At 38.4% G+C, this 27,987-nt stretch overlaps 1 protein-coding gene across 2 annotated transcripts; it reads left to right on the forward strand.

The window, feature by feature from the left end:
* Positions 1 to 764: 764 nt before the first annotated feature.
* Positions 765 to 27,933, forward strand: glg1a (golgi glycoprotein 1a). 2 transcript variants are annotated; one of them, XM_053478499.1, is made up of 27 exons: positions 765 to 2,353; positions 8,901 to 8,930; positions 11,286 to 11,372; positions 11,467 to 11,682; positions 12,100 to 12,303; positions 12,387 to 12,458; positions 12,574 to 12,760; positions 13,306 to 13,517; positions 13,965 to 14,086; positions 15,964 to 16,065; positions 16,279 to 16,432; positions 16,702 to 16,731; positions 17,237 to 17,374; positions 18,673 to 18,759; positions 18,898 to 18,960; positions 19,116 to 19,229; positions 20,161 to 20,249; positions 20,420 to 20,537; positions 20,715 to 20,807; positions 21,118 to 21,255; positions 21,383 to 21,506; positions 21,681 to 21,823; positions 21,932 to 22,033; positions 22,121 to 22,228; positions 22,318 to 22,438; positions 22,517 to 22,623; positions 24,492 to 27,933. In XM_053478499.1, exons 1-27 carry the CDS (start codon positions 2,054 to 2,056, stop codon positions 24,657 to 24,659), a joined length of 3,429 nt encoding a protein of 1,142 aa, XP_053334474.1. In that variant the 5' UTR covers positions 765 to 2,053; the 3' UTR covers positions 24,660 to 27,933. The 2 variants fall into 2 exon arrangements, with proteins under 2 accessions (XP_053334474.1, XP_053334484.1); XM_053478509.1 differs by lacking the exon at positions 16,702 to 16,731 and having other exon boundaries at positions 767 to 2,353.
* The last annotated feature ends 54 nt before the right edge of the window (positions 27,934 to 27,987 follow it).

Consider the following 27,987-nt stretch of genomic DNA (forward strand, 5'->3'; position numbering starts at 1 on the left):
GTTATTTCCACTTACTATTTTGACTTTTTATATTTTGTCACTTACAGTAAGTTGACAAAATGCCATAGTGGTTATGTGGGTTATTGGCATATCTCAACACTGTTAAGTAAATTACATCAGTGTATGCCTATGTGTCAAAAATATCCAATGCTTATTGAAATAAACTATGTATTTATTTATAAAGTCACAATATTTTTAAATAACAAGATAATTAATTGAAATGATATAATAATTCACAGTCTTTACCTAACCTTTATTCCAGGGCTTTTATATAACTGACTGGCTGAAGTAAATGGATTTGATTTAAAGCATCATAATGGTGTAACAATGTAAAAAAAAAAAAAAGTCCATGTCTTTTGTGTATACTTTAAAAGGAATCTTTAAATGAAAGCTTTCATTAATTAAATAAATAAATAATATGGTAAATATATATATATATATATATATATATATATATATATATATAATCAGCAAAAAATGAAATGAGACTTTCAAATGTTTTTACTTTTAGTAAACTTAATGTGTAAATATTTGTATGAACACTAAAAGAGTCAACACCATAAGACATAAACTAAAAATGTTTCACAATGTGTCCCTGAATGAAGGGAGGCTCAAAATCAAAAGTACCAGTCAGTATCTGGTGTGGCCACCAGCTGCTTAAAAGACCTGCAGTGCATCTCCTCCTCATGGACTGCCTATTGCAGACAGTCTGAGCACTGATGGAGGGATTGTGTGTTCCTGGTGTGACTCGGGCAGTTGTTGTGGCCATCCTGTACCTGTCACGCAGGTGTGATATTTGGATGTACCGATCCTGCGCAGGTGTTGTTACACGTGGTCTTCCACTGCGAGGATGATCGGCTGTCTATCCTGTCTCCCTGTAGCGCTGTCTTAGGCTTCTCACAGTGCGGACATGGCGATTTATTGCCCTAGCCACATCAGCAGTCCTCATGCCTCCCTGCAGCATGCCTAATGCACGTTCATGCAGATGAGCAGGGACCCTGGGCATCTTTCTTTGGGTGTTTTTCACAGTCGGTAGACAAGTCTCTTTAGTGTCCTGCGTTTTTAGAACTGTGACCTTAAATGCCTACTTTCTGTAAGCTGTTAAGGTCTCAACGACCATTCCACAGGTGCATGTTAATTAATCGACTATGGTTAATTGAACATGCATGGAAAACATTGTTTAAACCCTTTACAATGAAGATCTGTAAAGTTATTTGGATTTTTACAACATTATTGTTAAAATACACAGTCCTGAAAAAAGGACGTTTCTTTTTTTGCTGAGTATATATGCTGATAGAATATCATAAATATGTTATGTTATATGCTGTTATCCTCATGGGTCATGGGTTGGACTTCTTTTGGATGCAGTACGGTGGTCCATGCACATCCCTAAACCAACCAACCAACCAGACAGACACTCCATCGCATGGAGATTTAGCTCTATTTGACTCTCCTCATGCTTGGTGGGTTTTCCCTGGGATCCTCCCACAGTCGAAAAATTGCTCGTAATAAGGGTGTGCCCTGCAATGGATTGGCACCCTGTCCGAGGTGGACCCAAAGTGCCCACACACACATTTGTGGCACTTGTACACAGGATAGCATAAAAAGTAGGAACATTCTTAGACACAAACTTATGATTTGCCACCTGCAGCCTTATTTGTTTTTTTGCATTACTGTAGTTACACCATACATGGGCTGAAAGAGGAGTAAAGTAGGCCTGAAAGAGACATATGCTATGTTGTACAAAGATAATGTTATATAAAGAGACATATTTATATCATCTGTACATGAATGAAATTGCAAAGAAACAAACTATTTTTAATTAGGGATACAAAAATGGTGTGGATAGTAGACGTTGATTACTTTGTGTTTAGAAGAAAAGAAGAAACATTGTTGAAGTTCAGAGGGGTCGTCCAGAATCGATTCATTTGACTCCCTCGAGACAGGCTCTCGAAGTGAACCGACTCCTTTCTGGATCTTCCATCTCCACGCACAAATCACTCGCGTCCGGCTGCCGTAGGCTCGCTAGCTCCGCGTAGGTGGTGTACCGAAGATGGCGGCTTGTAGACGTGTGCAGCTTCTTTTATTGCTTCTAGGCATCCCTGCTTGCATTCACTCTGCCCAGGGAGCGAAATCCCTCACCAGCCATGCTGAAGTTAATGCAGGAGACAACGCCAGCGAAGGTAAAAACGCCGAGCCGAAGCCTGGAGCGGCCTCTCAGTCCCGCCGCACCTCCACCGGCTGGAGGCTGGCTGAGGAGGAGGCCTGCCGGGACGACGTGACCAGACTGTGCTCCAAACATTCCTGGAACAACAACCTGGCCGTGCTCGAGTGTCTGCAGGACCGCAAAGAGGTGAGGAGAGCACCGTGAGGCTCGCTGCTGTAATTAGCTTGGGTGTGCCGGGAGAAATCCGCCAGGCTGGCTGCCGTTAGCCGCTGTGCTATCTGCGCAGGTCTGAGCTAACACAGCTGGCGTAGGAGGAGCACTCTCCACTGCCACAGCTAGCACTTGAATCAGATATAAACCAGGATATTGTGCTTTTAATGATAAATTATTTTATTAGCTGGGAATCAGCCTACATGCTAACATGAGCTTTCCTTTTTTTTGCCTTCAATATTCATCTTGCTAATTGTTACCAAAACACTAACTTATGAGACTGAACATGGTAGCCAATGTTAGTTAACACATCGCAGCAGCAGCTTTGGTTGACCTGTAATCGTTTTGGTTAAGTTCATGTAACTTGCTAGCTAGGTTGGCACAGAGCTAAAGTATTTGCACCCGGAAACTGTCGCCTTCAGACCATCGTCAAGTTACCAGGCTAACAGTTGAGCATGCAGCACTGCACAGTGCTAGTTCAGCCTGGTTACTACCATTAGTGTACACATCTCCTAAAGTTCCACAGATTCAGTCCTCTGTCATCCAGGTTTTATTTCGATGAATGTTTTAACAGGGTTTAAAGACTTTAGGGATCTAAACTTGATTTGTCTTTTGCAGTTCCACTCAAATACTTTTCACTGCTTTCTTTTGATTGACAATGTTTGGTGGGACTCAATGACTCCAATTTTTCTACTTTAATCATTAATCATGAGGAAATAGCTGAATCTGTGTTTACTCTGTACCATCTGCATGATTTCCTGTAGTCCGTGATAAACTTGGTATTGTGTAGTGGTGCAGCTCAACCGTGCCACTGTCTAATGGGACCTCTGATGAGAAAATAACTCTGAATAGGACAAAACTATTAAGTTCTGTTGGAAAAATATCTCTTGGGCAGAGGGGTAGGGATCCCAAAAGAGAAGATAAGATGGCAATATTAGATTATTCTTTTGTTAAAAAATTTTGACTGTTGCCCCTCATGTTGCTCCTTTTGGCCCTGGTACGCATGTAGTTTATACATAAGAGGCAGAATGATGGTCTTTGATTTTCCTCTGCTATCATACATCCACTGTTTTTTACACACACACACACACACACACACACACACACACACAACATAGACACACACACATTTTGCTTTGGCAGAATTCTGCAACCTTTTTTCCTTCCTGGCCCCATGTCACCGACATGTGTGAAGATTTCTTGGTAGTCGTTTTCTGTCTAAACGGGGCTCGTCATTCCGTGCTCATTTCCAGCACTTTGTGAACGGGCAGAGGGTGATCTATAAAAAGATGGGGTTGCTTTAATGAGAGGTTTTGCTATGGACCGCGCGAGTTGCAGAGGCGGTTTGATGTTGGCAGGATTATGGAATGAGGGGATCACCCCTTTTTGGAAGACTTTTCCAGTCGTGACAAGAATATGTATAATATTATCAGGGCAGTTTAGGAAGCCTATGATTTTCCATCATTTCTTTGGCACTGGACCTCATGCTTGCTGTGAGCCATCCCACAACAACAGTGATCAAGTCTTCTAAAGCGTTGTTTAAAATCTGTCCTACATGTCAGTGTTGAATTAATGTAGTAGACTAGTGGAATTTGAAAGTCACTGAAACCACTAAATGTCGACTTTTTCTCTTTTTTTTTTTTTGTGCGCTAATTTTCATACAGTCTACTGAGCCGCATGACCTTTTAGATGTTTACCTTTCGTGAACTCAAAAAGTTTGATTGTAAATGAGGTTACAAAGCAGTGAGGTGGTACTCCTCTGAGTCTTCTAGATACTTCGGTTGATCTTCTGTTTGAATTTGGTCTTAGCTGTTCAAAGAAAGGTTCCTGTGAGGCTGAATGGAGAAGAGGAGATAATGATGACAGATTGTAGGAGTTGCATGTTTGAGAGAATTCTGAGGATAGGCGTCCAGGGAGAGGATTTCCAAATGGCTGTATTTAGCTAAAGTGGTGGACTTGGTGCACTTTAAAGGTTTCAATTTAATTTGGAAGACAAAAAGCCTATAGGAATGTTTAACATTGTCTGGTCTGTGTAACAATTCCAGTTCTTCTGGTTACTCATGTTAAATGTTTGAGGCACATGCTGAACATAGGATGCTCCCTTTTACTGTCTAGCTTTGGCAAAGTATTGTACTTTAATTTAAATACTTGTAATCGTAGACTCCCTGGAATTTTTATCAAGTGAGGGGAAATCATGTAGAAACAATCCCTGTGAGAGCTCTATAGTAAATGGTTAATTGCGTTATTATTTTGGCTTCTTACTTTCTAAGAACATGTTCTGAGTTACACGTTGAGTGAAACCTGAGCCGTGGATGCAATGCACACAGATAAATATGCAAATTTGCAGCACACATTCCTATTTTTCCTTCTAGCTTGTTCAACCTGAATGGATTTCAGGTTTTAAAAATTTAAATGTCACTCCTGGTCCTATTCTTGTTTTTTTTCTGACTATTGGAATGTATATGAAAGGTAGTGTATTGCTCCCTCTGAGCCGTGCCTCACATTAATCACACTGCTCTCCTTGTTAAGAACTGACATGCTGCTGGTAGAGAATTTTCTGCCGCTTGTCAGTGCTGTAATAACTAGTGAGGTGTACTCATTTCTGAAGATGTTTGCTTGTAGGTGCCTTAAGAAGACCATTCTTATCCTGTTGACCCAGAGATCCGAGCCAAAATGCAGCTAATCCTTAAATCCCACCTAGTCGTGAAAATAAACATGAGAACCGTCTGTCATTTAAGATTTTGACAGGCGTGACGAAAAAGAAATGCAAGAAAAATGTACAGAAGGTTTGGTTGTGGAGAAGCATACATGACATGGTTATAGAAGCATTTTTATTTTTGCTTACATCGTGCCATTGATCTCCCATACGAGCAGATCTACTATGGAACTCGATTCACTGACTTGCCGCAAATTACGGCAGAATCATTTGATTCACTTCCTGTTTCTAAATGCTGATGAGGCTGAGAAAACCATGCTGTACAAGCAGTCATCACGGGAACGTGCAGCAAGTTGTCAAACCACAAGCCCTGAAATTGGTCAATAATCAGGGAATCTGGTTTAAAATTGCGTAGTGTGAAATTGAGTTTGCTTCAAATTGGTTCTACAGCATTTGATGGAGAGCTTCTGCTGTTAAAGTCTCTGTTTAAAAAAAACAAGCAAAAAAACATAATATATCACTAGTACAGAGTGTCTGTCCCTTAATGATGAGACTAAAATAAAGCTTCTTAAGGTATAATCTATTATAATATTTTTTTATTAATAAAAAAAAAAACCTATATATAATCAAGTTCTTGTTCTGGTCTGCGTCGTTCTGTTTAAGCCTCTATCATTCTTTACAGTAAAAGCTTAGCCGCATCTACAGTATGTTGCAGACCACTTCGTCAAGTAGTAGTTGATTAGGCTGATGGAGAGCCACAACCTGGGAGAACGTTTTAACAGGGACAGCCCAAATAGTGATTCTTTCTAACAGTTCTGCCATTTGTGTGTTTTGGCAGGAGGTCATAATAATAATAATAATAATAATAGTAATATGAAGTAAAATGACAAATCACCTGTTAATCAATTGTATGTGTTGCATGGGGCAAAATAGTAATATTAAATTAAATAGTAGTTTTCTGGATGGCAAAGAGCTTCCTGGAGCACTGTGTGCAGTGTGGAATCACGCTTAAGATCCGCAGCATACACCAATGCTAGGTTACTGTAGGGTGTTTATTTTTTTCACAGTCAGAGATAATTCAGTCTCGTTTTTAAGTACAGGGAGAATGCAAAAAAAAAACAGTGAAGTGCTCAGGGTCAGAAAAATGCTGTGGATTGGCTCATATGGGCCAACCTCGTTATTAGCTGCCAGACCTGACCTCATTATTAGCAGCTGGAGTGTTTGGTGAAAACACCTTCCGCCCCCCAGCAGCTAGCTCCTGTGTGACACCAGTGTGGTTTGCCTGCAATTTGTGAGCATCCAGCATACATTGTGTACACGCACAATGCTTTTCCTGCAACGCTCAGGTCTGCCTCATCATCTTTCAGGCCTGATTGCATTCTTGAATTAATTTAATCAAAGGTTGAACAGTGCTTTTCCCCTTACTTATATGACAGACTATTTATTATTACAGGTAATAGAATACATGAAGTTGTTACAACACAAAGAAATATAATTATTTACATGGGAAAGTGTCCTGTAAAGAAGATTTTTATTTTTATTATGTAAGTCTTTAGTGTCCACTTTCCAACTTTAAGTTTCATTGGCAGAGAGAAAACCTCAAAGTCTTTCTGCATCGTGTCTAACATTGTGAGTTTTATAACATTGTGTTTAGTTTGAACAAATGTTTGTTTAGTTCACTTGTATGACTGGTAAGTATTTCTCTCCCTTGTTCTATCTGTCAGCAGTGGGAGAGAGGGAGTGGCTCGAGGCTGATCAGGTGCCCTGGTGCAGTTGAAGGACTCGTTGGAATTTTTTTTGAAGTTTGGAGTTCAGATTCTCAAAATAAGTTTGTTCAATAGAAAACCTGTTTGCCATGTTCCATGTTTCACAGAGACCTAGTTAAACTTTTTTTGTTGCTGTTGAATGAGGGGATTGTCCCAGTCAAGCATGTTTTTACCCATGTTAAACTGGAAAAAGTTTTTTGATTGGTGATTAGCTTGGCTCTCATGACAGTTTTTTTATTATTATTTTTTTATTATTATTATTATACGTTTTTTTTATTGTGGGGATGAGAACCCTGCTCTCATCCTTTGTTCACATTTATATACACAATAGCAGAGCAGGAATGTGCACAAAGACAAAATTTGTTTAATGCTTAATACATCTGAGCTTTCCATTATGTGCTTTGATTGTAATCTTACAGAATAGGTTCCACTATCCTGTCTAACTTTACTGATCTTTGTCGTAAATAAAATCTGTGTTGTTCTGGTATGTATTGACCGGTTTATATACATTGTAATAAGAATGGACGATCTAGTACAAATATCACGTCTGTTTTGATCATGTTGGATCAAAAGACATGATAGGAACACAATTGCGCTATAGTTCAACAACTATACACCTTCTGTTATGAGTGCAAAATTTACCTGTATTATTTCAGATCTAAATCTGCTGCTTTCAGCTGTTTGCACTATAGATCATGATGCTCCATATTGCATACTGCACTTTATTGTATAACTTTTTATGTCGTACATCTTAGACTTATTTTACTGACTCACTCATTCTCTGTATATCGATTATCCTGTACATGTTCACAGGAATGCTATCTCACTGGGCACTCGGTGGTGTACATCCTAGGCGAAGGGTCAGGCTGTTGCAGGGCACAATCATGCACACGCCACACTTAATTGCACACTATGGGCAATTTCGAATGCCAATTAACCTAATCTGCATGTCTTTGAAAGACAGATTTTTTTTTATCCTAAAGGAAATAAAAGAAAAAGAAAAAGCAGAGTACCCAGAGTTACCCCTTCAAGCACAGAATGAACACGCAAAGTCTACAAACACACCTCCGAGGCATGACGCGAACCCTTGGGCCCTCGGGGTCACAGTGCTGATTACTACACCAATTAGCTGCTTACTTATTTTTACTGTTTTTTTTATTATATTTTATTTTTATTTTATACATTTATTTCACTTAAATTTTATTTTAAACATATTGCAGAAATCGACACCTAAGTTGACTTGCACAGAGCAAACTACTTGCACAGAGCAAACAGTGTATGAATAAAAAAATAAATAAAAAAAATAATAAATTGTGGCGTGCTTTTTAATTTTATTATTGAATGAATCCAGTAATTCCTAATGCATCTTGGTGAAAGATGTTTGCATGACCAGTTTCTCTTTAGGTGTCACAATTGGTAAGAACTGGTCAGAGAGAGCTGTAGGTAATCACAGCACTGAAAGTTGACAGATGCAGTATTATTTTTGTGCAGAAATTCAATAAGCAAGAAATTAATATTGAGTAAGTGACATTTCAGACAATATATGGGCTACCATCGTTTATTTTTGTTCTGTTAGCAGAAATAGATACAAAAGATGATTTACAAACTTTATAGCCTCTTGCATCGTATTGATTTGTACATTCCCATTAAAGGTGCATTGATCCTTTTTATTTTCATCAGACAAGCTTTCATATGTTATGTTCCTAAAACATGCAGTATTATTTCCATCTCTGCTGATGTCATGCTTGTTGATGTCACAGCTGTGTTAACAGTTTCAAATTAGAAACTGGATCAGACAAGAGAAATGATGGACACTAAAACGGCTCAGTATGATTATTGTCAGAGTATATGTTGTATAGTATTGATTATTAACAGAGTATATGTTATACTATATTTAAAAAGTTTTTTTTATTAATGCACTGATAACTTCTAGTTATTGACAGGATTGTTTGAACTAAGTCAGGTTAGTAAGGCTTGCAAGGTGCTGAGTACCTGAAACCAAAAACTAAAAAGTCTAAAAACCTCTTTAATGTACTTTAGTGCTCCTGTAGCCAAGTCATAATCCTTTAATGCCTGTTTTTATGTTTTTTTCACCCTTTAGGAAACCGAGATTGCAGCCAGTTGTAATCATGTAAGTATCATATTTGCAATGTTTTCTTGCATGTCAAGTGCTTCATATATTTTTTAGATTCCTGCTGCTTCAAGCTCAATAATGAGATATTTATTAGCATGGGTTTTATTTATATGCTTTATTTAAAACTGATTTTAAAGCAGTTGGTTTCCTACTTGTGTGCATAAGCTGTTTAAGCCCAGAGCATTTTTTTGTATTCCTATGTTTTAATAAGTGTATATGGGGTAAGATCGTGCCATATAGAGTGACAATTGTCAGCATGACTAAGAAAATACGATGGAATTAATTGTAATTTATTTTAACCAACTATATAAATGCAACTGAAAATGGATTTACATATTCAGGAAGAAATAGCACAGATACATGAGCACATATTTTTTATTGTTGTTTCTTTGACCAAACATGATAAAAGCATAAGCATTTTCATAGTGCAACCTTTTTGTGATGTTATTACCATATTCTAGTAAAGGTAAAGTTTGTGTTTTAAAATATTATTTTAGGGTGCTATAGTGTTTATGAGGGTGTTATAAAATCTAGATTAAAGATTATTATTTATTTATATTGTTGAGAAAAAGTTATTTTAGCACAGATGCAATACGAGTTAATTTTTACAAAAATTTTATAGCTTTGGGCATGTCCAGAACATATGTAGTAGCGTAGCTGGTTCCTGCTTTCATTGGTCACATGTGGGATCAAAGTCCTCTCTAATCCTTGCCCGGTTTACCTTGGACCAGTGAAGCCGGTGAACAATTTTAAACTGAATGACTGTGTTTGAGGCAAACTGATGATGAGTAAATTCTATGTATTATCTTTTGCCACAATTTATCTGAAATTTGTTATTTTATATCATTTTCCCATTTGCCTTTAAGTATATCTAATGTGGCTGAGTTACTTGTGTTTAATAACTTGTATACAGCACTAATCATCTGTTTGGCATCTGGTTTACAGCTATAAACAGAATCTAAAAGGGATGGAGTAGGAGACAAAGGGAAAGGGTCAGAATTACAGGAAATAAAATTCCTTAGCTGTAGATATCTATAAAAATGTGTCCTGGGAATGTTAAACTTTTGTACAAGTTGTTCAAACAAGCCAAAGATATTGTCAATGTAAAGATCGTATAATGACACAATACCACACTTAAACCTTACCCCAAAAGCATTATCCGTGTAAGACGGAGCAAACATACAGTGTCTATTTAATGGTGCTATCAGGGATAGATCAGTAAGCTTAAAATGACGCCGAAACTGATTCCAAGTTTTAACGGAGTGTATAACCAGTGGGTTTGAGGAAAGAGAAGATGTGGGTTGTTTTTGCGGCAATTTAGCACATAATAATGATGAGGGATATTAATCCCATGGATGCTTCCTCTATAGCTACCCAGACGAGAGGGTTGACTGCATACTGCGCCCAGAATAACATTGCCCTTACATTAGCAGCCCAGTAATAATAAAGTTTGGAAGTGCCATTCCTCCTAATTCACGGGGCCTCTGTAGGATACTTTGTTTAATACGTGGTTAAAAATCTGACTACTTAAGTTATTGAAAAAAGATTTTGTAAAAAAAGATTGGAAGACACTGAAATAGGTAAATGAATTTTGGAAACAGATTCATTTTAATTGTGTTTATTCTTCCGCCCAAAGAGAGAGGTAGCAAGTCCCATCTTTCAAGGTCTAATTTTGTTTTGAAAAGTAGAACCTGATAATTCCCCTTGTACATATTTGCATGGTTATGTGTTACCCAAACTCCTAGATATTTGACTAATCTTAAAGGGGGTTGAATCAGGAAACTGTGCTATATTGTTTTTAATTGGCATCATTTCACTTTTTTGTAGATTAACCTTGTAGCCAGATTTTTCACCAAAGTCTTTCAGTAAATCCACAAGTTTTGGTAGGCTATGAGGAGGATCGGATATGAAAAGCAGCATGTCGCCAGCATGCAGGGAAACTGTGTTCCACCCCCCCACGAGAGATACCTTTTAATATTGGCATTTTTCCTTAATGCGATAGCCAATGGTTCAAAAGCCACAGCAAAGAGAAGAGGTGACAAAGGACACCCCGTCTCTAGTACCACGCTGAAGCTCAAAGAAAGGGGATAAGTTGTTATTTGTCCAAACGGCAGCCAGTGGGGATGAGTATAGCACTTTTATCCATGATATAAATTTAGGGCCGAAACCAAATTTACCAAGAGTGTAAAAAAGAAAATCCCAATTCACTCGATCAAATGCTTTTTCTGCATCGAGGGAAATAATTGTTTCCAAATTGTCAGATAGATGGGTTATAGATAACATTCAATAGGCACCTAATATGGAGTTCTAATGTTTAATTTCACATTTCTTTTATTTATTTCTTTTTTTCAGCTTTTATGGAATTACAAACTGAACCTGACGACAGACCCGAAGTTTGAGTCTGTGGCAGTGGAGGTGTGTAAGAGCACCATTAGTGATGTGAGTACCGTTACGTCAAGATTGGTCTTAGGTTTTAGATCAAATTATGGACCATTTTAAATAACTTAATCCATCTATTTTTATTTAAATACAGATTAAAGAGTGTGCAGCAGAGGAGCGGGGGAAGGGATATTTAGTGTCATGTTTGGTAGACCACCGTACCAACATCACTGAATATCAGTGCAATCAGTACATCACAAAGATGACCACCATCATCTTCAGTGACTTCCGGCTCATTTGCGGCTTTATGGACAGCTGCAAGGACGACATCAACGCACTGCACTGTGGGAGTGTTAACACTGGGGAGAAGGTGAGCCAGGACCTTTCAGGACACAAGCGCTAAATGTCACTCTTAACAAAGATTTAGCGAATGTGTCCCAGAATGAAGCCTTGATGTGCTCCACTGGCCACATATCAAGACTTTCATCTTAATTGCACAGATGACTCATGAGCAGATTAACAAAAAAAAAAAAAAACCTGCAACATTTTCCAGTTAATTCTAACTTTGTATTAATGGCAGAACGTGTGATGTGTATTCAATTGTGTTGCTGTAGTTCAGGGGTTGTGGAATAAACAAAACACCTGCATAATAAATTATATGAAGTTAATCAAAAGTGCACTTTCAAAATGTTGTATTGCTCTGAATCCAATTAAAAAGCTGTTAAGCTCTTACAAAAAAGGTTATTTTTCTTATATGTGCAATAATTATTATAATTTTTTTTTTTAGGATATACACTCTCAGGGAGAGGTGATAGCTTGTCTGGAGAAAGGGCTGGTAAGTGAAGCCGAGGAACAGCCAGGGCGTTATGCGATTAAAGAAGATTGTAAGAAGGCCATCATGCGTGTGGCTGAGCTATCGTCTGATGACTTCCACCTCGACAGACACCTGTTCTTTGCATGCCGGGATGACCGTGAGCGCTTCTGTGAAAACGTACGGTTTGTGACTTTGAATATTTGCAGTGCACTTTTCACAGGTAGACTAGCGTGATCATCTCATTGTTTTTGCTCATCTAGACTCCAGCTGGTGAAGGCAGGGTCTACAAATGTCTCTTTAACCACAAATTTGAAGATTCCATGTCTCCGAAGGTATTTAAATAATCTCTTATGTCAGCGGCTTATATAGACTTATTAATTTTGAATAGTTACAGTAATAAGAAACCTTCATGGCAATTTATTCCCCCCCCCCCCTCCTGATTGATAGTGTAGAGAGGCTCTCTCCACGAGACAGAAGTTGATAGCACAGGATTACAAGGTGAGCTACACCCTGGCAAAAGCCTGCAAACAGGATCTGCGGAAGTACCGGTGCAATGTAGATACCACATTACCCCGTGGCAGAGAGGCCAAGCTGTCCTACCTGCTGCTGTGTCTGGAGACCGCTGTTCATAGAGGTAATGGTGTGAAGAAGCACATCGGATACAGGCACATAAAAAAACTTTTTTTTTTTTATGTTAAAGCGTTTGGCAGACGCTCTTTTCCAGAGAGACTTACAAAAAGTGCTTTAAAGTTTACATGACTGGATACATACTTACACTGGGTTAACTAGGTTAATAACTAAGTGCCATTAGTCAAACACAACTAGAAGGTTTTTTTTTTTTTTTTTTTTTTTTAATCGGGGGGCGGTGGTATTAGTCCAAGTACTGCAGAAACAGATACGTCTTGAGTCGTCGTTTAAAGATCGTCAAAGTCTCTGCTGTACATACATCTTCACACAGCCATTTTCCACAGCCAATCTATCTCTTGATTTAAAGTGCTAATTGCAGCAATACGTTACATAGTTTTTGTTAGTCATCACTATTCATGCCGACTAGATCTGATCCTCCAACATTGTGTAAAATTAGCCTAATGTAATGTTTATGTTGATAATGCTCATGTAACTGATTGCTGATGACCTCGTTCTGGTAAAAGAGGCAGTCTTATCTTCTCTGTATGCCAGGGCGCACTGTGAGCGGTGAGTGCCAGGGGGAGATGTTGGACTACAGACGCATGCTGATGGAGGATTATTCGCTGAGTCCTGAGATTGTGCTGCATTGCCGCGGGGAGATTGACACACACTGCTCTGGTCTGCACCACAAGGGCCGAACCCTCCACTGCCTCATGAGAGTGTCCCGTGACAAGGGCATTGTAGACAACCTCTGTCAGAAATCTGTGAGTGAGCTTTAGATTGTTACGATGGCTTTGCCTCACAAAGAGGTGTGAGGGCAAATAAGGAGATCGAAGGAGTAGGCATGAGAAAGCACAGGGCTGTATTTGTTTTAGTGTTTACCTCATAGCATTCTCAACCAAGAAACCATGAACGTCAAACGTACAGGTTCTCTTTAGCACTCCCCAGCACTGGCGCTCTCATGCCAGCTTTTCAGCATCTTGCTGCAAGGTATTTGTAATATAAATAAGACCTTGTTAATCGCACACAGATGTCTGTGTTTATTTATTATCCACCTCTTTTTTGAGAATTAGACAACTTCCACCAAAATGACCCAAAATAAAAAGTTTGTATTCTGTCTGAACTCCTGCCTATGGTCATAAAAATTTAAGTCCTTAAAATGTTTAACTGTATGTGTGTGTAATTGATAATTTTATTTTAATTCTCCTCAGCTCCAGACTTTGATCCAGGAGACTGATCCTGGGGCAGATTACCGGATTGATCGGGCTCTCAATGAGGCCTGTGAGTCGGTCATCCAGACTGCCTGCAAACACATCCGTAACGGAGACCCCATGTGAGTGAACCCAACCTCATACCTCTTTAGTCTTACCCCTTTTATAGTATGCGCCAAAATGTACAGCACTGAAATAAAAAGACAAACAATATTACCTTGTCATTTGTGAGGTACATACACACTTCTAGATTTACCACAGTAAGTGTAATTTGTCTATGTGTTCGAAGTGTGTTTACACAACCTTGCTGTAGACCAGTGGTTCTCAAACATTTTCTGTCATTCCCCACTTAAAGGGGGTGGGAGAATTTTCAAGCCACACTTGTCAACAAAATGATAACGAAGACGAAAAAGTTTACTATTTATTGAAATATCAATTTTTAAACCAATAAGATCAAATAACACCAAGTTCAAAACAGATAAAGTACACGTGCAATTTTTATAACAAGCTTATTCATTACTTATCTAGAGCTTTCTTTCAAAGAAGTCGAGTGGCTTATTAACGTGACTGGGGTGTGTTTTCTCTAAGTGTCTTCCCACTTTGTTGGGTCTCATGCTGTCTGCTGCCAGCGGTTTAAGACACAAAACACACACAGGTCTCTCCTCTGCCCCCACCATCCCCACCATGAATCCAAGCGCAACATAGGCTTCATCATATTTTCCTTTCGGCCGACTTTTTGGTTGATTAGGCTGATGGTGCTGAATCACCTGCTTTTTTGTGGTCCATGTAACAAATGTATTCATTGACGTTATTACGCTCACTACATACAGCTACTGACCCAGTTTGTGTCCGCGGTAAAGTTAGTTTGATATTCGCATCTCCGAATTCAATAGCTGCGTAAATTAACCCGCAAGTAAGATACCCACATATATTTCTTCTCTACATTGTCTTTAAGCTACATCCGCCTTAAATTACATGTTTAAGAGCATAAACACCATTATTCTCTACGGCGCAACAAATGATTTAGGGATCATCCCAAAATGCCGCACACCAACAAAAAGCATAAAACGATATTGATCTTCCCTCCTGTTCAGTGCCTGAAGGATCAAAAAGCAACTTTGTTGCCACACTGGAAACTAGAAATGCCAGACTAGTACTGCCTAAAAAATTTTTATTTTTAACAAAAATATAGAAACATCAGCATACACATTGGAATAAATGAATTTACATGTATAATACAGAATGTTTCCTTATATATTGTTCCTCTGCAATTAACATGCCGACGTTAAACTGTTATTGTTGCACTATGGTTCCACCTTTTCTCTGATATTATTTTAATTGTATTAATGATCCATTTCTTTGCGTGTGATTGTTTAGTTTCAAGTGTCCGATCTTTATTGTCAATAAAGAAAAGCATGAATTAGAATAGGTACTTTCCTATTATTTTCCACTAATTCCCTCCCGTTCATTGCGCCTCACCTGTCATGTCTGTATTCCCCACGAGTGGGGCGCGCCCCACACTTTGAGAACCATGGCTCTTGCAAAAGGAGACGATATGCTCATGTAACGCAGACACATGTGGATCAAAGAACTGGACACACTCTCCTTTACCATTCCCCACATGTAGCCATCAGGTGGTGTAAGATCAGGGGAATGGGACGGGTATGGAAAGGAATTGTTCTTCCACCTTTTTAAACTCGGTCTGCATTCATGATTACTTTCGTATGAGCGGACATGTTACTCAACTATGAATACATTTTCCTCTGTCAAAAGACTGATTTCCATCAGATAAAATCCACAACTTCCTTTTCATTTTTGCCAACACGTGTGTCTGCAGCTTTGCCCCGTTTACAAACACAAATGCGCTTCCGAGATGCGAGAGTTTGAGTACTGTATATTTTGCCGCATACCATATTACACAATCCAAACCATAATGATTGGTTCTTTCTGTTTTGTTTGGAGAAGATAGTTATGGCGTGTCCTCTTGCTTTCGATACAGGATCCTGTCTTGTTTAATGGAGCATCTTTACACTGATAAGATGGTGGAAGACTGTGAGCAACGGTTGCTTGAGCTGCAGTACTTCATCTCCAGAGACTGGAAGTGAGTGACCAATAATATGTGGCAATAAAGGTTTCAAGTGTCACTGGTTTCGTCTAATTTCTTACTAGTTTGACCTGAAGAATGGGCCGGCCTGTGCGAGCCCACATATGTTTTTCCTACTATGCAAATCACTGTAAAAACATTTTATTTATTCATTCATTTATTTAAATATAATTTTATATTTCTTATTAATATATTCTATGTCACTTGCAGGCTGGACCCTATCCTCTACAGAAAGTGTCAAAATGATGCAGCACGTATTTGCCACACTCATGGCTGGAACGAGACGAGTGAGTTCATGCCCCCAGGTGCTGTCTTTTCCTGCCTGTACCGTCATGCCTATCGCACCGAGGAGCAGGGGCGACGTGTAAGAGTGCCTTTTACACACATGCATACCTCTTACCAAACCCAGCTCTCAATCCAAGTTAACTCTACCTTAACTCTGGATCCAATACATCTTAGAACCAAATGAGGCATTTGTCTAAAGGCATGAGACATGGTCAGATAGTAGGTTTTCTATGACCAGGAGTTAAGTTCTGAAGTTTTGACTGTAGCTGGGATAGGTTTTTTTAAATTATTATTTATTTATTTATTTTTTAAAACCTTATCCAAGCCTAACTTTAAATTTAACTACAGGACCTCAATGACGGCAACGTTTCTTATACTGTAAGTACTGTATTCTTATGCGGGTGCTCACTAGGAAAGAAAATTATGCATGCACTCTTAACCAGATGAAAGGGTCAAAGTGAAGTAATGTAAAATTTTCAGTCTTCGTAGAATTGAAATATTCAGATCAAACAATGAAAAATATTCTCTCTTTACATCTTATAGTTTTGTTTCTTTCTTGTGGAATTAGAGTGTTAGAATTAGGAGCTGAGACACTACAGAATCTGTAGTGGTATTCATTTCACAAAGACTGAAAATTCCTAGGAAACTTTTTTAAATTAAACATTTTAATTTGCCAATGATTTTGGTTGGTGTGGGAAGTGGGATCCTTCTGCCAAATCGATCATTTAAACATATAGGGGTTATTTTGGTCTGGATGAGTTATTTTAATTGTGCCTATCTCTTATTTTTGTCATAAAGACAGTGTGTCCATTCGTCCTTAACAAGTTTACACAGTGTGTATTTATTAGTTATGGATGAGCCCTGAAATATTGTTTATCCATAGTTGTCTCGTGACTGTAAGACGGAAGTGCAGCGCATTCTTCATCAGAGAGCTCTGGATGTAAAGCTGGACCCAGACCTGCAGAGACGGTGTATGACTGATCTGGGCAAGTGGTGCAGTGATAAAACTGATCCTGGACAGGTTAGTAACACTTGGATCAAAAAAAAGAATAAGACGGTTACCTGGGTCAAATTGTATTCTACAGCATCTTTATAATTACACAGCACATTAATTAATACTGTCCCATTAGAAAGTATTGGAACAGCATGGATTTTTTTTCTCCCCTCCTTTTTCTTTTTCTCCTTATTCACTGTAAACATTTATAAATATGAGATGATTACGTTTGAGATAATGGATACGAATTTCAGCTTAAACTTAATGATATCTGTTTCTTAAAATACTGTTTCTTGTTGCCCAAGTATGCTCTGTTAGATTGACTGTTAACACAATTAATATTTGTGAGTAGGCAATCTTGGCTTAAGCCATGGGTTTTGTCTATGAGATTAGAATTTTTTGTTAAAACGGATAAACCGACATGTTGACCAGAGAGCTACCTACAGTATGGAAGAAAACCCCAAACTGTTTAAGTCGATAAAAGAAGGAAAATCCATCAGGGACATTGCACAAGCATTGAGCAGAGCCATTAAAGCATATTTTTAAGCATAATATATTATTATATCATATTTTATTTTATTATATTATTCATTTAAATGTTTTTTCCCTTTTTTAAAAATCTTTTTTTTGGTGTTTTTTCACGGTCACTTTGCTGGCAGTGCACTAAAAGCAACCTTGCTTAACAGTTTGTATTTAAAATAAAGTGAACTGATTGTTAAACTTCGTGTTCAGCCCTGTGGTTTTGTTTACCCTGCACTGGAGCAGTGATTGACAGCTCTGTTTAAAGTGCCATTTAGACTGTTTGAGGAATTTTGTTGGCCCATTGCTGCATACATGGTGGTTCTTTACATATTTAGTCGAACCAGTGCTAGAAATTAAGATAAATAAAGCGCAGATTTAAAGCAGTCATAGATTATTGTGGTTTGGCTTTTAATTATATTCTGATTGAGTTTTTTTGTAACCAAAAAAAGAAATGTCATCAATTTCTTTGTTCCTGCATCTCATACTTTGCTTTCTTGTGAAATCAGAACGAGGAAAAGGGTCATGAGGAACATGTGTAAAACGCTTCTGGTTTGGGAACTGGAGGAGTTAAAAATAAAAGGGGGGAGGGGCATCTAACTGAGCACATGTTTGAGAAACACTTTTAATTTCATATGTCAACTAATTAATTTTAACTGTTGTGGTTTAATCTAGCATTATCCATTCTTCTGTAGGTGAATTTTTTTTCTTTTTTGGTGAACAGCAGCAAGTGTTTAATGTAATAATACCATGCATCATGTTCCTGCAGAGTGTATTTTTATTAAGTGTGTGTCCGTGTTTTGCAGGAGTTGGAGTGTCTACAGGATCATTTAGATGATCTAGGCACTGAATGTCGTGATGTAGTTGGTAACCTGACAGAGCTGGAGTCTGAAGTAAGAAATCTCTTCTCCTTCCTCACCTATTTTTGCGTTCTGTTAGATATTTTCTTTATTATTGCATTATTAACTACTTCAGCTATGATGTACTTGTTTATGTATGTTTGTGGTTAACAAAAATGTTTTTTCTTTAAGGATATTCAGATTGAAGCTCTTTTAATCCGAGCCTGTGAACCTGTCATCCAGTCACACTGCCATGTAAGTCCGATTGTCCGATTATTGATGAACCAAACAAAATCCTCAAACAAAACAATCCACACAATATCCTATATAAAATGCACAACCTCTTTTCTTTCTGTTCTTTTCCATTTGTGGATCTCTCTCTCTCTTTTTCTGCCTAATTTGTTTGTCAGGAGGTGGCAGATAATCAGATCGATACTGGAGATCTGATGGAGTGTCTTGTGCTCAACAAACACCAGAAGGAGATGAACGAGAAATGTGTTGTTGGAGTCACTCACTTTCAACTGGTAATGGACCTTTGAAACTCCCTAACCCTTAGTTTTGTGTCTAGCTATGAAACCATTCTTCATGCAGATTAATGTAAGAACCAGGTAAACAAGTAAATATATATATATATATATATATATATATATATATTTTTTTTTTTTTTTCCCCCATGATTTTTAAAATTGCTGTTTCATTTAATATTATTAGTGTTTTATATTTATTATAATTATTCTACGGCAGGGGCAAACATTTAAAAATAAAATAAAATAAAAACTAAAATATACGGTACTGTGCAAAAGTCTTGGGCCTCCCCATAATTTCGCCCCTGTTTGTGCTTTCTTGCAGTTTTAGTGATGTCTTTGAGAAATAGTTCTCCTTTCCCTTTTTTTATTTATGTATTTTTTCCTCTTTTTTTCAGTCCAGTCTTTGTACTTGACCAGTTTCTTACACGTATGAATCGTTCAAGCAAAAAAATAAATAAATCTAACTTAATACCTGAACCCGGCTTGTAAGTAGTATACTAGTAATGCTGAGTCGGTGGAACAGATGAGAGGGTTGCTGATGAGATCTATCTTGAGGCATTTTATATAAAAAAAAAAGCCTGTAAACTATCTTACTGATGAGCTAATTTGTGTTGCCTTTTTTTCTTTTCAGCAACCTCCCTTATCAGCAAGAGTTATTTTGTTTGAGTATTGCTCTTTATCAGTAGTTCGGTTCTTTTTGTATGATTGTCCACACACAATTCACTCTAACGAAAGGAAAAAAACCTTTCCAAATGCTCTGTGTGTGTTTAAGCACAACCACACCTACACTCACAGCATTAATATTAATTCTACTTGTATTTAGTTTACAGTGTTCTGTGTTTTACATATATATATATAAATATATATATATATATATATATATATATACTTCCTCTTTGTTCACTGCTCTTCTTTTCTTCCACTTCAGATCCAAATGAAAGACTTCCGCTTTTCTTACAAGTTCAAGATGGCCTGCAAGGAGGATGTTCTCAAGCTCTGCCCTAACATCAAAAAGAAGTGCGTGTAGAGCTAACAATCACTTACTAATTCAGGTTTAACACAGATTTTCATTATTAATGGAGTTGTTTCCTATGCTTTGATTGTTTTTAGCTTTTTTGGCGGGGTAGTTAACCCAGATTGTTGGGGGGTGGAGGAATCACTCATGGAATAAACCTGTTTGTGTGCAGGGTGGATGTGGTCATCTGTCTGAGCACCATGGTCAGGAACGATACGTTGCAGGAGGTGAAAGATCAGCGCGTTTCCATGAAGTGCCGAAGACAACTCAGAGTGGAGGAACTGGAGATGGTTGGTTAATTCTCATACTCAGAATCCACATACTAGTCGTAAATGTTTATCCAGAAACTATGATGTTACATATAGAGTAGTAGACCTTTTGCTGGATCTTGGTGAACTGCTATGTTTTTGTCCTACATGCATTGTCTGTAGTTACAGTAGACTAAGTGTATGTACACTGTGTTCCAGTCTGAAGATATTCGCCTGGACCCAGATCTGTACGAGAACTGTAAGCAGGACATTAAGGATCACTGTCAGAACGTGGTGTTCGGCAATGCTCAGGTCTGTCTTTCTGAAGTAACCCAGATTATTTTTCCACAAGCTCTAGAGTTCAAAAGGGACAAAAACAACACATTTAGATAAAAAAAAACTAACATAGGTAGATGATGCTGACAAGGAATCTTGTCAGCTTGTTGGCATTATTTATCAAAAAAATTTTTGGGGGTGGTGAATTTTGAAGGAATCGAATCACAACACATCTATATATAGAGTTTGTGTTATAGTACATTATTACATTATATTTATATACTCCATATATTATAAGACATTTAATAGCTTTTATTATGTTTTCTGCTTGGTTTAATGCATGCAGGTAATTGAGTGTCTGAAGGACAATAAAAAGCATCTGACCCAGCGGTGTCACCAGAAGATCTTCAAACTGCAGGAGACCGAGATGATCGACCCTGAACTCGACTTTCAGCTCATGAGAGTGTGTAAGCAGATGATCAGGGTAAGTGATCATTAAAATACTGTTTTCTTTTGTAGCTTGCACTGAAAAATCGCATTTCGCACTTGTGTGGATGAAGTTTGCGTACTCTGTGTAGCATTACATTGTAACATGCCCTTTGGTCTTGCAGCGTTTCTGCTCTGAAGCCAATGCTAAGAGCATGTTCCAGTGCCTGAAACAAAACAAGAATAGTGAACTCATGGACCCTAAATGCAAGCAGTTGATAACCAAGAGACAGATCACCCAGAACACGGGTATAGTCAGATTCATTTGCTTGTACACCATGCATTGATGATTCTTAGTTATTCTTGTCAAAAATGTAGTTTAGAGAGAGAAAGTAAATAAATTATTTTTTTTAGTTATGAATATGGTTCTGGATATAATTTTTTTTTTCCTTAATAGTCTTTCTTTTCTTTCGACATGTCCAGATTTCAGACTAAACCCAGTGCTGAGGAAGGCCTGTAAGCCTGACATTCCCAAATTCTGCCAGAACATTCTGAACAAAGCGAAAGATGACATTGAGTTAGAAGGCCAGGTCATCTCCTGCCTCAAACTAAAATATGCCGACCAGGTCTGTTCTAGTGCACTCTCCTCCGCTATTTTACTCTGCTTTTCAATACGCTGTGGTTGACTTGTGACTCGATTTGTGTTTGTAAATGTTGTTGGACTGTGTGTGCAGCGTCTCTCCCCAGACTGCGAGGACCAGATTAGGGTCATTCTGCAGGAGTCTGCCTTGGACTACAGACTGGACCCTCAGTTACAGTTGCAGTGCACTGAGGAGGTCAGCTACTCTTTCAGCTTCCTCCATGCATCACCATAATTACACAAAGTTAGTTATGTGAGGAATAACGTTGCATATTTGTCTCAGATCCCGCGGCTGTGTGCAGAGGAAGTAGCAGCCCAGGAACAGACCGGTCAGGTGGAGGAATGTCTCAAAGTGAATCTGCTCAAGCTTAAAAATGAGGGCTGCAAAAAGGTGCCTCATCTGCGTGTTCTACCATTTTAATTGTCTAAAATTCTTCCCAACTATTCCAGTTTTAATTCATGTGGGGTGTTTGTGCGCAGGAAGTACTGAACATCCTCAAGGAGAGTAAGGCAGACATTTTTGTGGATCCAGTCTTGCACACGGCATGCGCGCTTGACCTTAAGCATCAGTGCGCTGCCATTCCACCTGGCAGAGGAAGACGTGAGTACTTACTATAGTTTGTATGATTAGTCCTGGAGGGAATTCGGAGGATATTAATTTCTTTGTGTACTTTCTCAGAGATGTCTTGTCTGATGGAGGCCCTTGATGATAAGAGAGTGAGACTCCAGCCTGAGTGTAAGAAGAGACTGCAAGATCGCTTGGAGATGTGGGGCTACGCTGCCAAGGTATTACGCATGTAGAGATGAGCAGATCCGGATTCATCCGGGTTAAATAACCCGATCTCTTTTATATGACTCACAAATCACAATTCCTTCTTTTTATTTACTCGGATCAGTTGAGTCCTAAGTTATCTTGTTGCTAACAACAACAACATACAAACTGATAATTTGACAATTCAGTTGTTCTCAGTAGTTGTTAGTTAGTAACTGTAGGATCCGCCAGACGCGCATAGTGAAACAGCCAATTTGAGAGACAGTGTGTGTTCATGAGTCCAAGGTTTCGGTGGATTCATTGAGCGCCCCTAGTGGAGAACCATGGCAAAAGCCGGCAGAATCCGTTTCACAATGATGTAACATACCGCAGCTGTTACACTTTTACAATATTGTGTGATTAGACGTATTGCTCCATAATTAGATTTTATTAACACCAAACATATTTGTTACATGTTGGTGTCATGTACATGATTTATGACAAACTGGTATGAAAAATGGCTCTGGCATTTGTATTACATCCATCACAACACATCAACAGAATGGTAATCCTAATGGTGTGATGCTTTAGCATTATACAATGACTGTATTATATGCATGAAAACTCAAATTCAAATCTCGGTTTTATCAACAGGCCTTTTTTAACCATCTAAAACTAACTATGCCAGATAGCCTATCCGTTTTTAACCCATAAAAATGAAATACTGCTGATATATTTATTTTATTCATTTATTATATTCGTTGTTGTCTCAACTTATTTTATGTGCATTTGTCATTAAAATAAACATTTGGCATAATTCTTGATTCTTTGTCATTTATATTTTATGGTCAGAAACAAAAAAAGACTTTAAAATACTATACGTGTCCTTGCTTATTTATGTAAACCGGGGGATTCAGCGGATCTGTCAGACTCGTAGCATGGAGTAAAACAGCTGGATCTGTGGGACTCAGTGTGTTCATTAGTCCAAGGATTCGGTGGATCCTAGGGATTCGGTGGATCCTAGGGATTCGGTGGATCCTAGGGATTCGGTGGATCCTAGGGATTCGGTGGATCCTAGGGATTCGGTGAGCGCCCTCTAGTGGAGGGACTATAGGAAAGGATCCGAGTTTCTCATCTCTAATTACATGCCCACATGTATAAACCTTTTATATAGTCTGCGGCAAAATGTACAGTACTGAAGGAAAAAGATAAACAATAGCGTGTTGATTTACTATGGTATGCGTACTGTAAGTGTTCAAAGTGTTTGTGCATCGCCTCACTGTAGACAGTGTTCATGTTGTTCGTCCAGATTCTCAAGCATATCCCGGAACAAAGGTTGCTGCAGACTCCTCCCAAAGGAGACGATTTGCAGACGTAATGGTGACACAGTACACTACAGTAGACAGCATAGCTGTATTACTTGGTGCCCTATTATTAAATCTTATCTGAATTGTTCTGCCACCTTTTTAAACTCGGTCCCCTTTTCACGACCACTTCCATATCAGTGGAAATAATACTCAATTATGAAAACTTTCCTCTGTCGAGAGACCCATTTCCAACAACTGCACAACACATCTTCCTTTTCACTACTGGAAGCAAGTGCAGGTGGAGCTTCTTCCCCCGTCGACAAACACAAATTCACGTTCGAGATGCGCTTGTTTCAGTACTGTATATTTGGGTTGCATATCATGTATATGTATGAGAGAGCATAAAGCATTTTTTCAAGGCTTACCTTAAATAAAACAAATACAGATAGTAAACTTTTAATAGAGTTGGAGTTGTGCACGTTTTGTTTTATTGTCACTGGTATTATAGCTATAGTAGTAGTATTAATAATAAATTTTCTCAATCATAACTACAAGCGATTTCCTTCCATGTTGACATTTTCTCTTCCTGCCTCCAGGTGGCACCAGCAGAAGGCTTCTCAGACTTGGCCGGTCAGGTCTTTTCTTCTCCTGCTAAGAACTATATTCTAAGCATGCTGGCAATGTGTGTGGTGCTGCTGTTTTTCATGGGGCTGCTGTGCGGCCGCATCACCAAGCGCGTCACGCAAGAGCTAAAGGACAGGTAAAGAGGGTTGCCAGGGGCAGGAGGATGGGGGGAGACCCAATGTCCTCCCTTCCTCCTTCCCCATCCCACAAAAGGGGGGTGGAGAAGTCAGCGGTGCTCCTCTCTGTCCCTCAATCACCCCAGGCCCTGGCTATGACACGGTGAAGAGGACGAGCTGAGACTGTGCAGAAATTCTTGCTACTTGCAGCGGCCATGTTGGGACCTGATTTTACCCTCTTTACACCGTCCATGTTTTCTGACTGCGGTACTCCTGCATTGTCCTCTGCTTCTCTGTGACCGGACCTGCCTGCTGTGGACATTTGGGCCGTGTGCGTGCGTCTGCGTATTCTAAGTTTGGTGTGTCGGCATCTTTGAAATATCCTTTCTCCCCTTTCAGCTTTCTCCATGTACCTGAAGCTCCTGTTGCAGTTCTGTTTTTCATTTTCAATTCATGTATTTATTGTTGATGCTTTTCTTGTATTGGATGTTGTGAGAGGAATTTTTACGTATGCTTGGGCTTTGTTGTGCTCATTTGCTCCCCTGTGGTCTACTGAGGCGATGAGGCAGAAGCAGCAGGTTCTCACTACTAAATTACAGACATATTGTGTGGTTGTGGATGGTTGCCATACACTTCAGTTATGCATGGTGACTAGTATACTTGTGGTATTAGGTTTGTGTGTGTGTGCTAGGGTTACACAGGTCTGATAACGTTTTTTTATTTTCATTGTTAACTGATATTTTAATTTCATTAGCATCGACATGGGTTGTTCCTTTCAATAAAGTCACGGCTGAGATTTTTTTTTCTTCCTCTCTCTGCTTAGTTGCAGAACATCTAGTAGGAGGATAACACCATTTGCTTTGTAGTGTTATTTATAAATAACATGGTTGATGTAGTAGGCATACTACTAAATAGGGCCTTTTGTGATTAACGAAGGGTTAAAAAACATGATTGGCGTGAATGTGTGGTGTGAGTGAATGAGTAAATGATTTCTTGTGAAGGTGAATCAAAAGTTCAAGATTAAATATCTGTCTATATGTTTACTTATTTGCATTAAAGGGTTTAAGATTTTAGATTTTTTTTCTACAGAGGGATGATTGTGTCAGCGATCACAGTTTTGGGTTGTTGATGGATAAAGGCATCCGATCCACTGGTTGTCAGACACACTGTACTCTTCAGATACTAACCGGCCGTTGAACATTAAAGGAAGAGCTTTTCCTGTCTGAGCCAGAAACACTCAGGATCTAGGGGCCATAAAGATACTTTTAAGACGAGGCTTAGGATGCTTATAATCATTTAAAGAATTCTAAATATTGCATTGATGAGGTTAATGACCTTTGGAAAAAACTTTTTTTTTTTTTTTTTTTTTTACTCTGACTGACATGCTTGCTAAATATTCCATAGTGGCCTCAGAGTGGATGCCAAGGCACTCATGGAGCTCAGGCAAGGCAAAGATGTGGTTCCTACATGGCAATGTGATTGGGTCTTTCCACTGCAGAGACAGACACCAGTGTGATACAGAGTAGTATGTGCACAAGTTAGTCACTTCCTTTGCTTGGATTTCTTCCGAGTTTAGCTTGTTGGATGTTCAACACCTGTAGAGGTGTGCTGGTGACTGGGAAGTCTTACAGTGCCATACATAAAGACTGCTAATAGCATTATTTCATACTTTTTTCAAATCACATGGTTTTTGTCTGATTGCTTATCTGTGCATTAATTAACTGTTTTGACAGCCTTAATTTATTGTAATTTTAAGGTCTGGGGTTTGGGGTGTTTTCTGTATGTCTCAGTGTGTAGTAGTGGGAATAGTCTTGTACTCTGCTACAAGGGTAAGAGTAATAAACTTTTTTTTTTTAATACTTGCTGAAATTGTTTAATTCATCCAGTCATTGTTGTGTGTTTTTATACCTGTCACCACCTGCACAACTGAGAAAATCCCTTTTTAAAAATCATGCCCCTTAGACCATTTTCTCTTGCATGCGTTCCCATAATCATCTGCCGTCCTTCTCAAATTACTGAGCCTGTTGTTTCATGTGCAAGTATCTTAACACAACAAACCTTTGACAGCTTTTTGGTAATTGAATCTGCAACATTGTTAAAAACATCTTAGGGTTTTGTCCCCAGATATCTATACCCGTCAACACTCCTAATGTCGTTTCGGGAGGAACGGCTGTTTGAGCAAAAAGAGCTTTACTATGGTCTGCGTTCAACCGTGTCTGTTTTTTCAGTGTCATACTTAAACTTTTTTTTTTTTTTTTTGATAAATCATAAATCATGTTGCAATGCCATAGGGAGAAGTAAAATATTGTCAATGTACTGTATTTAGCTGTGGTTTTACAAAGAGGTCTCTGCTTCAGTTTTGCTTTTTTTTTTTTTTTTTTTTGTTTTCTTGTAGAAATTGTGACAGTCTTGTACAGTTACTCGATTATTCTCACAAGAAGCAGAAGGAGCCACGCTTTCCCCAGCTTCACTGGTAATAAGAATGTTGGTTTAGGAAAATTGCCATGGTGTTGAGCAGGATTTTCCTCAAAGCTTTACTAATTTAATAAATTCTTCGCTATTCTAGCAGTTTCCTCCAAAAATTCGTTTTATGTTTGATCAAAAGTTGTTGTTGTTTTTTTTTCAACCAACAGCAATTTGTAAGTACTGGCCCACAGAAAATGTCCAGCTTCCCATGTCACATCTCTTCAGTATTAACTTATGTTGGCTTGAACTCATGGCTTACATTCACCCTCACTTTTAGTCTGGCTAGAAAAACCAGCAGTGTCTGCGCTGAGATTGAGCATGCAGTCACTTCTCTCAGCCAGCCCAGAAATCACGGGCATTTTGGGTGGACCATTCCTTAAAAATGTTGCCAATGATTAAGCAAGTGAATGTAGCACACTGAAAAGATTTCCTCATATTTGCTTGGTTACCTCCAACTTTCAGACAGGAAATAATGTGAAGTCATATTGTAAGTGCTCACTGTCTGCTCTGTGTGACCTTTCTGTAAGTAAACACAGTAATTATTAAAAATATGGCTGAAAAGGTAATGAGACTTTTTTTTTTTCCTCATTGTACAAACTGATTTAAAAGTATTTCCCCTCAGATCTAATTGTCATGTAATATACATATATGAAATTGTCTTTATTGGTTTATTGGTTTTTGTTATGTACAAAGTGATTTGGAAAATTGTTAATAAAATCAATTTCGCTGGTTTGTATTTTGATCCCCCACTTTAAAAGCATTCAGAAAAAAGAATTATATTGCATTAGCTACATTAAAACAAGGAAGGTAAATTAAACTCTCTCTCTCTTCTGGAAACAAAATATGACGATTGTGTTGCTTTTAAATTTAAAGCTTTATTTTATTA

This window comes from Clarias gariepinus, chromosome 2, assembly GCF_024256425.1.
Source record: "Clarias gariepinus isolate MV-2021 ecotype Netherlands chromosome 2, CGAR_prim_01v2, whole genome shotgun sequence".
Taxonomy (NCBI): Eukaryota; Metazoa; Chordata; class Actinopteri; order Siluriformes; family Clariidae; genus Clarias; species Clarias gariepinus.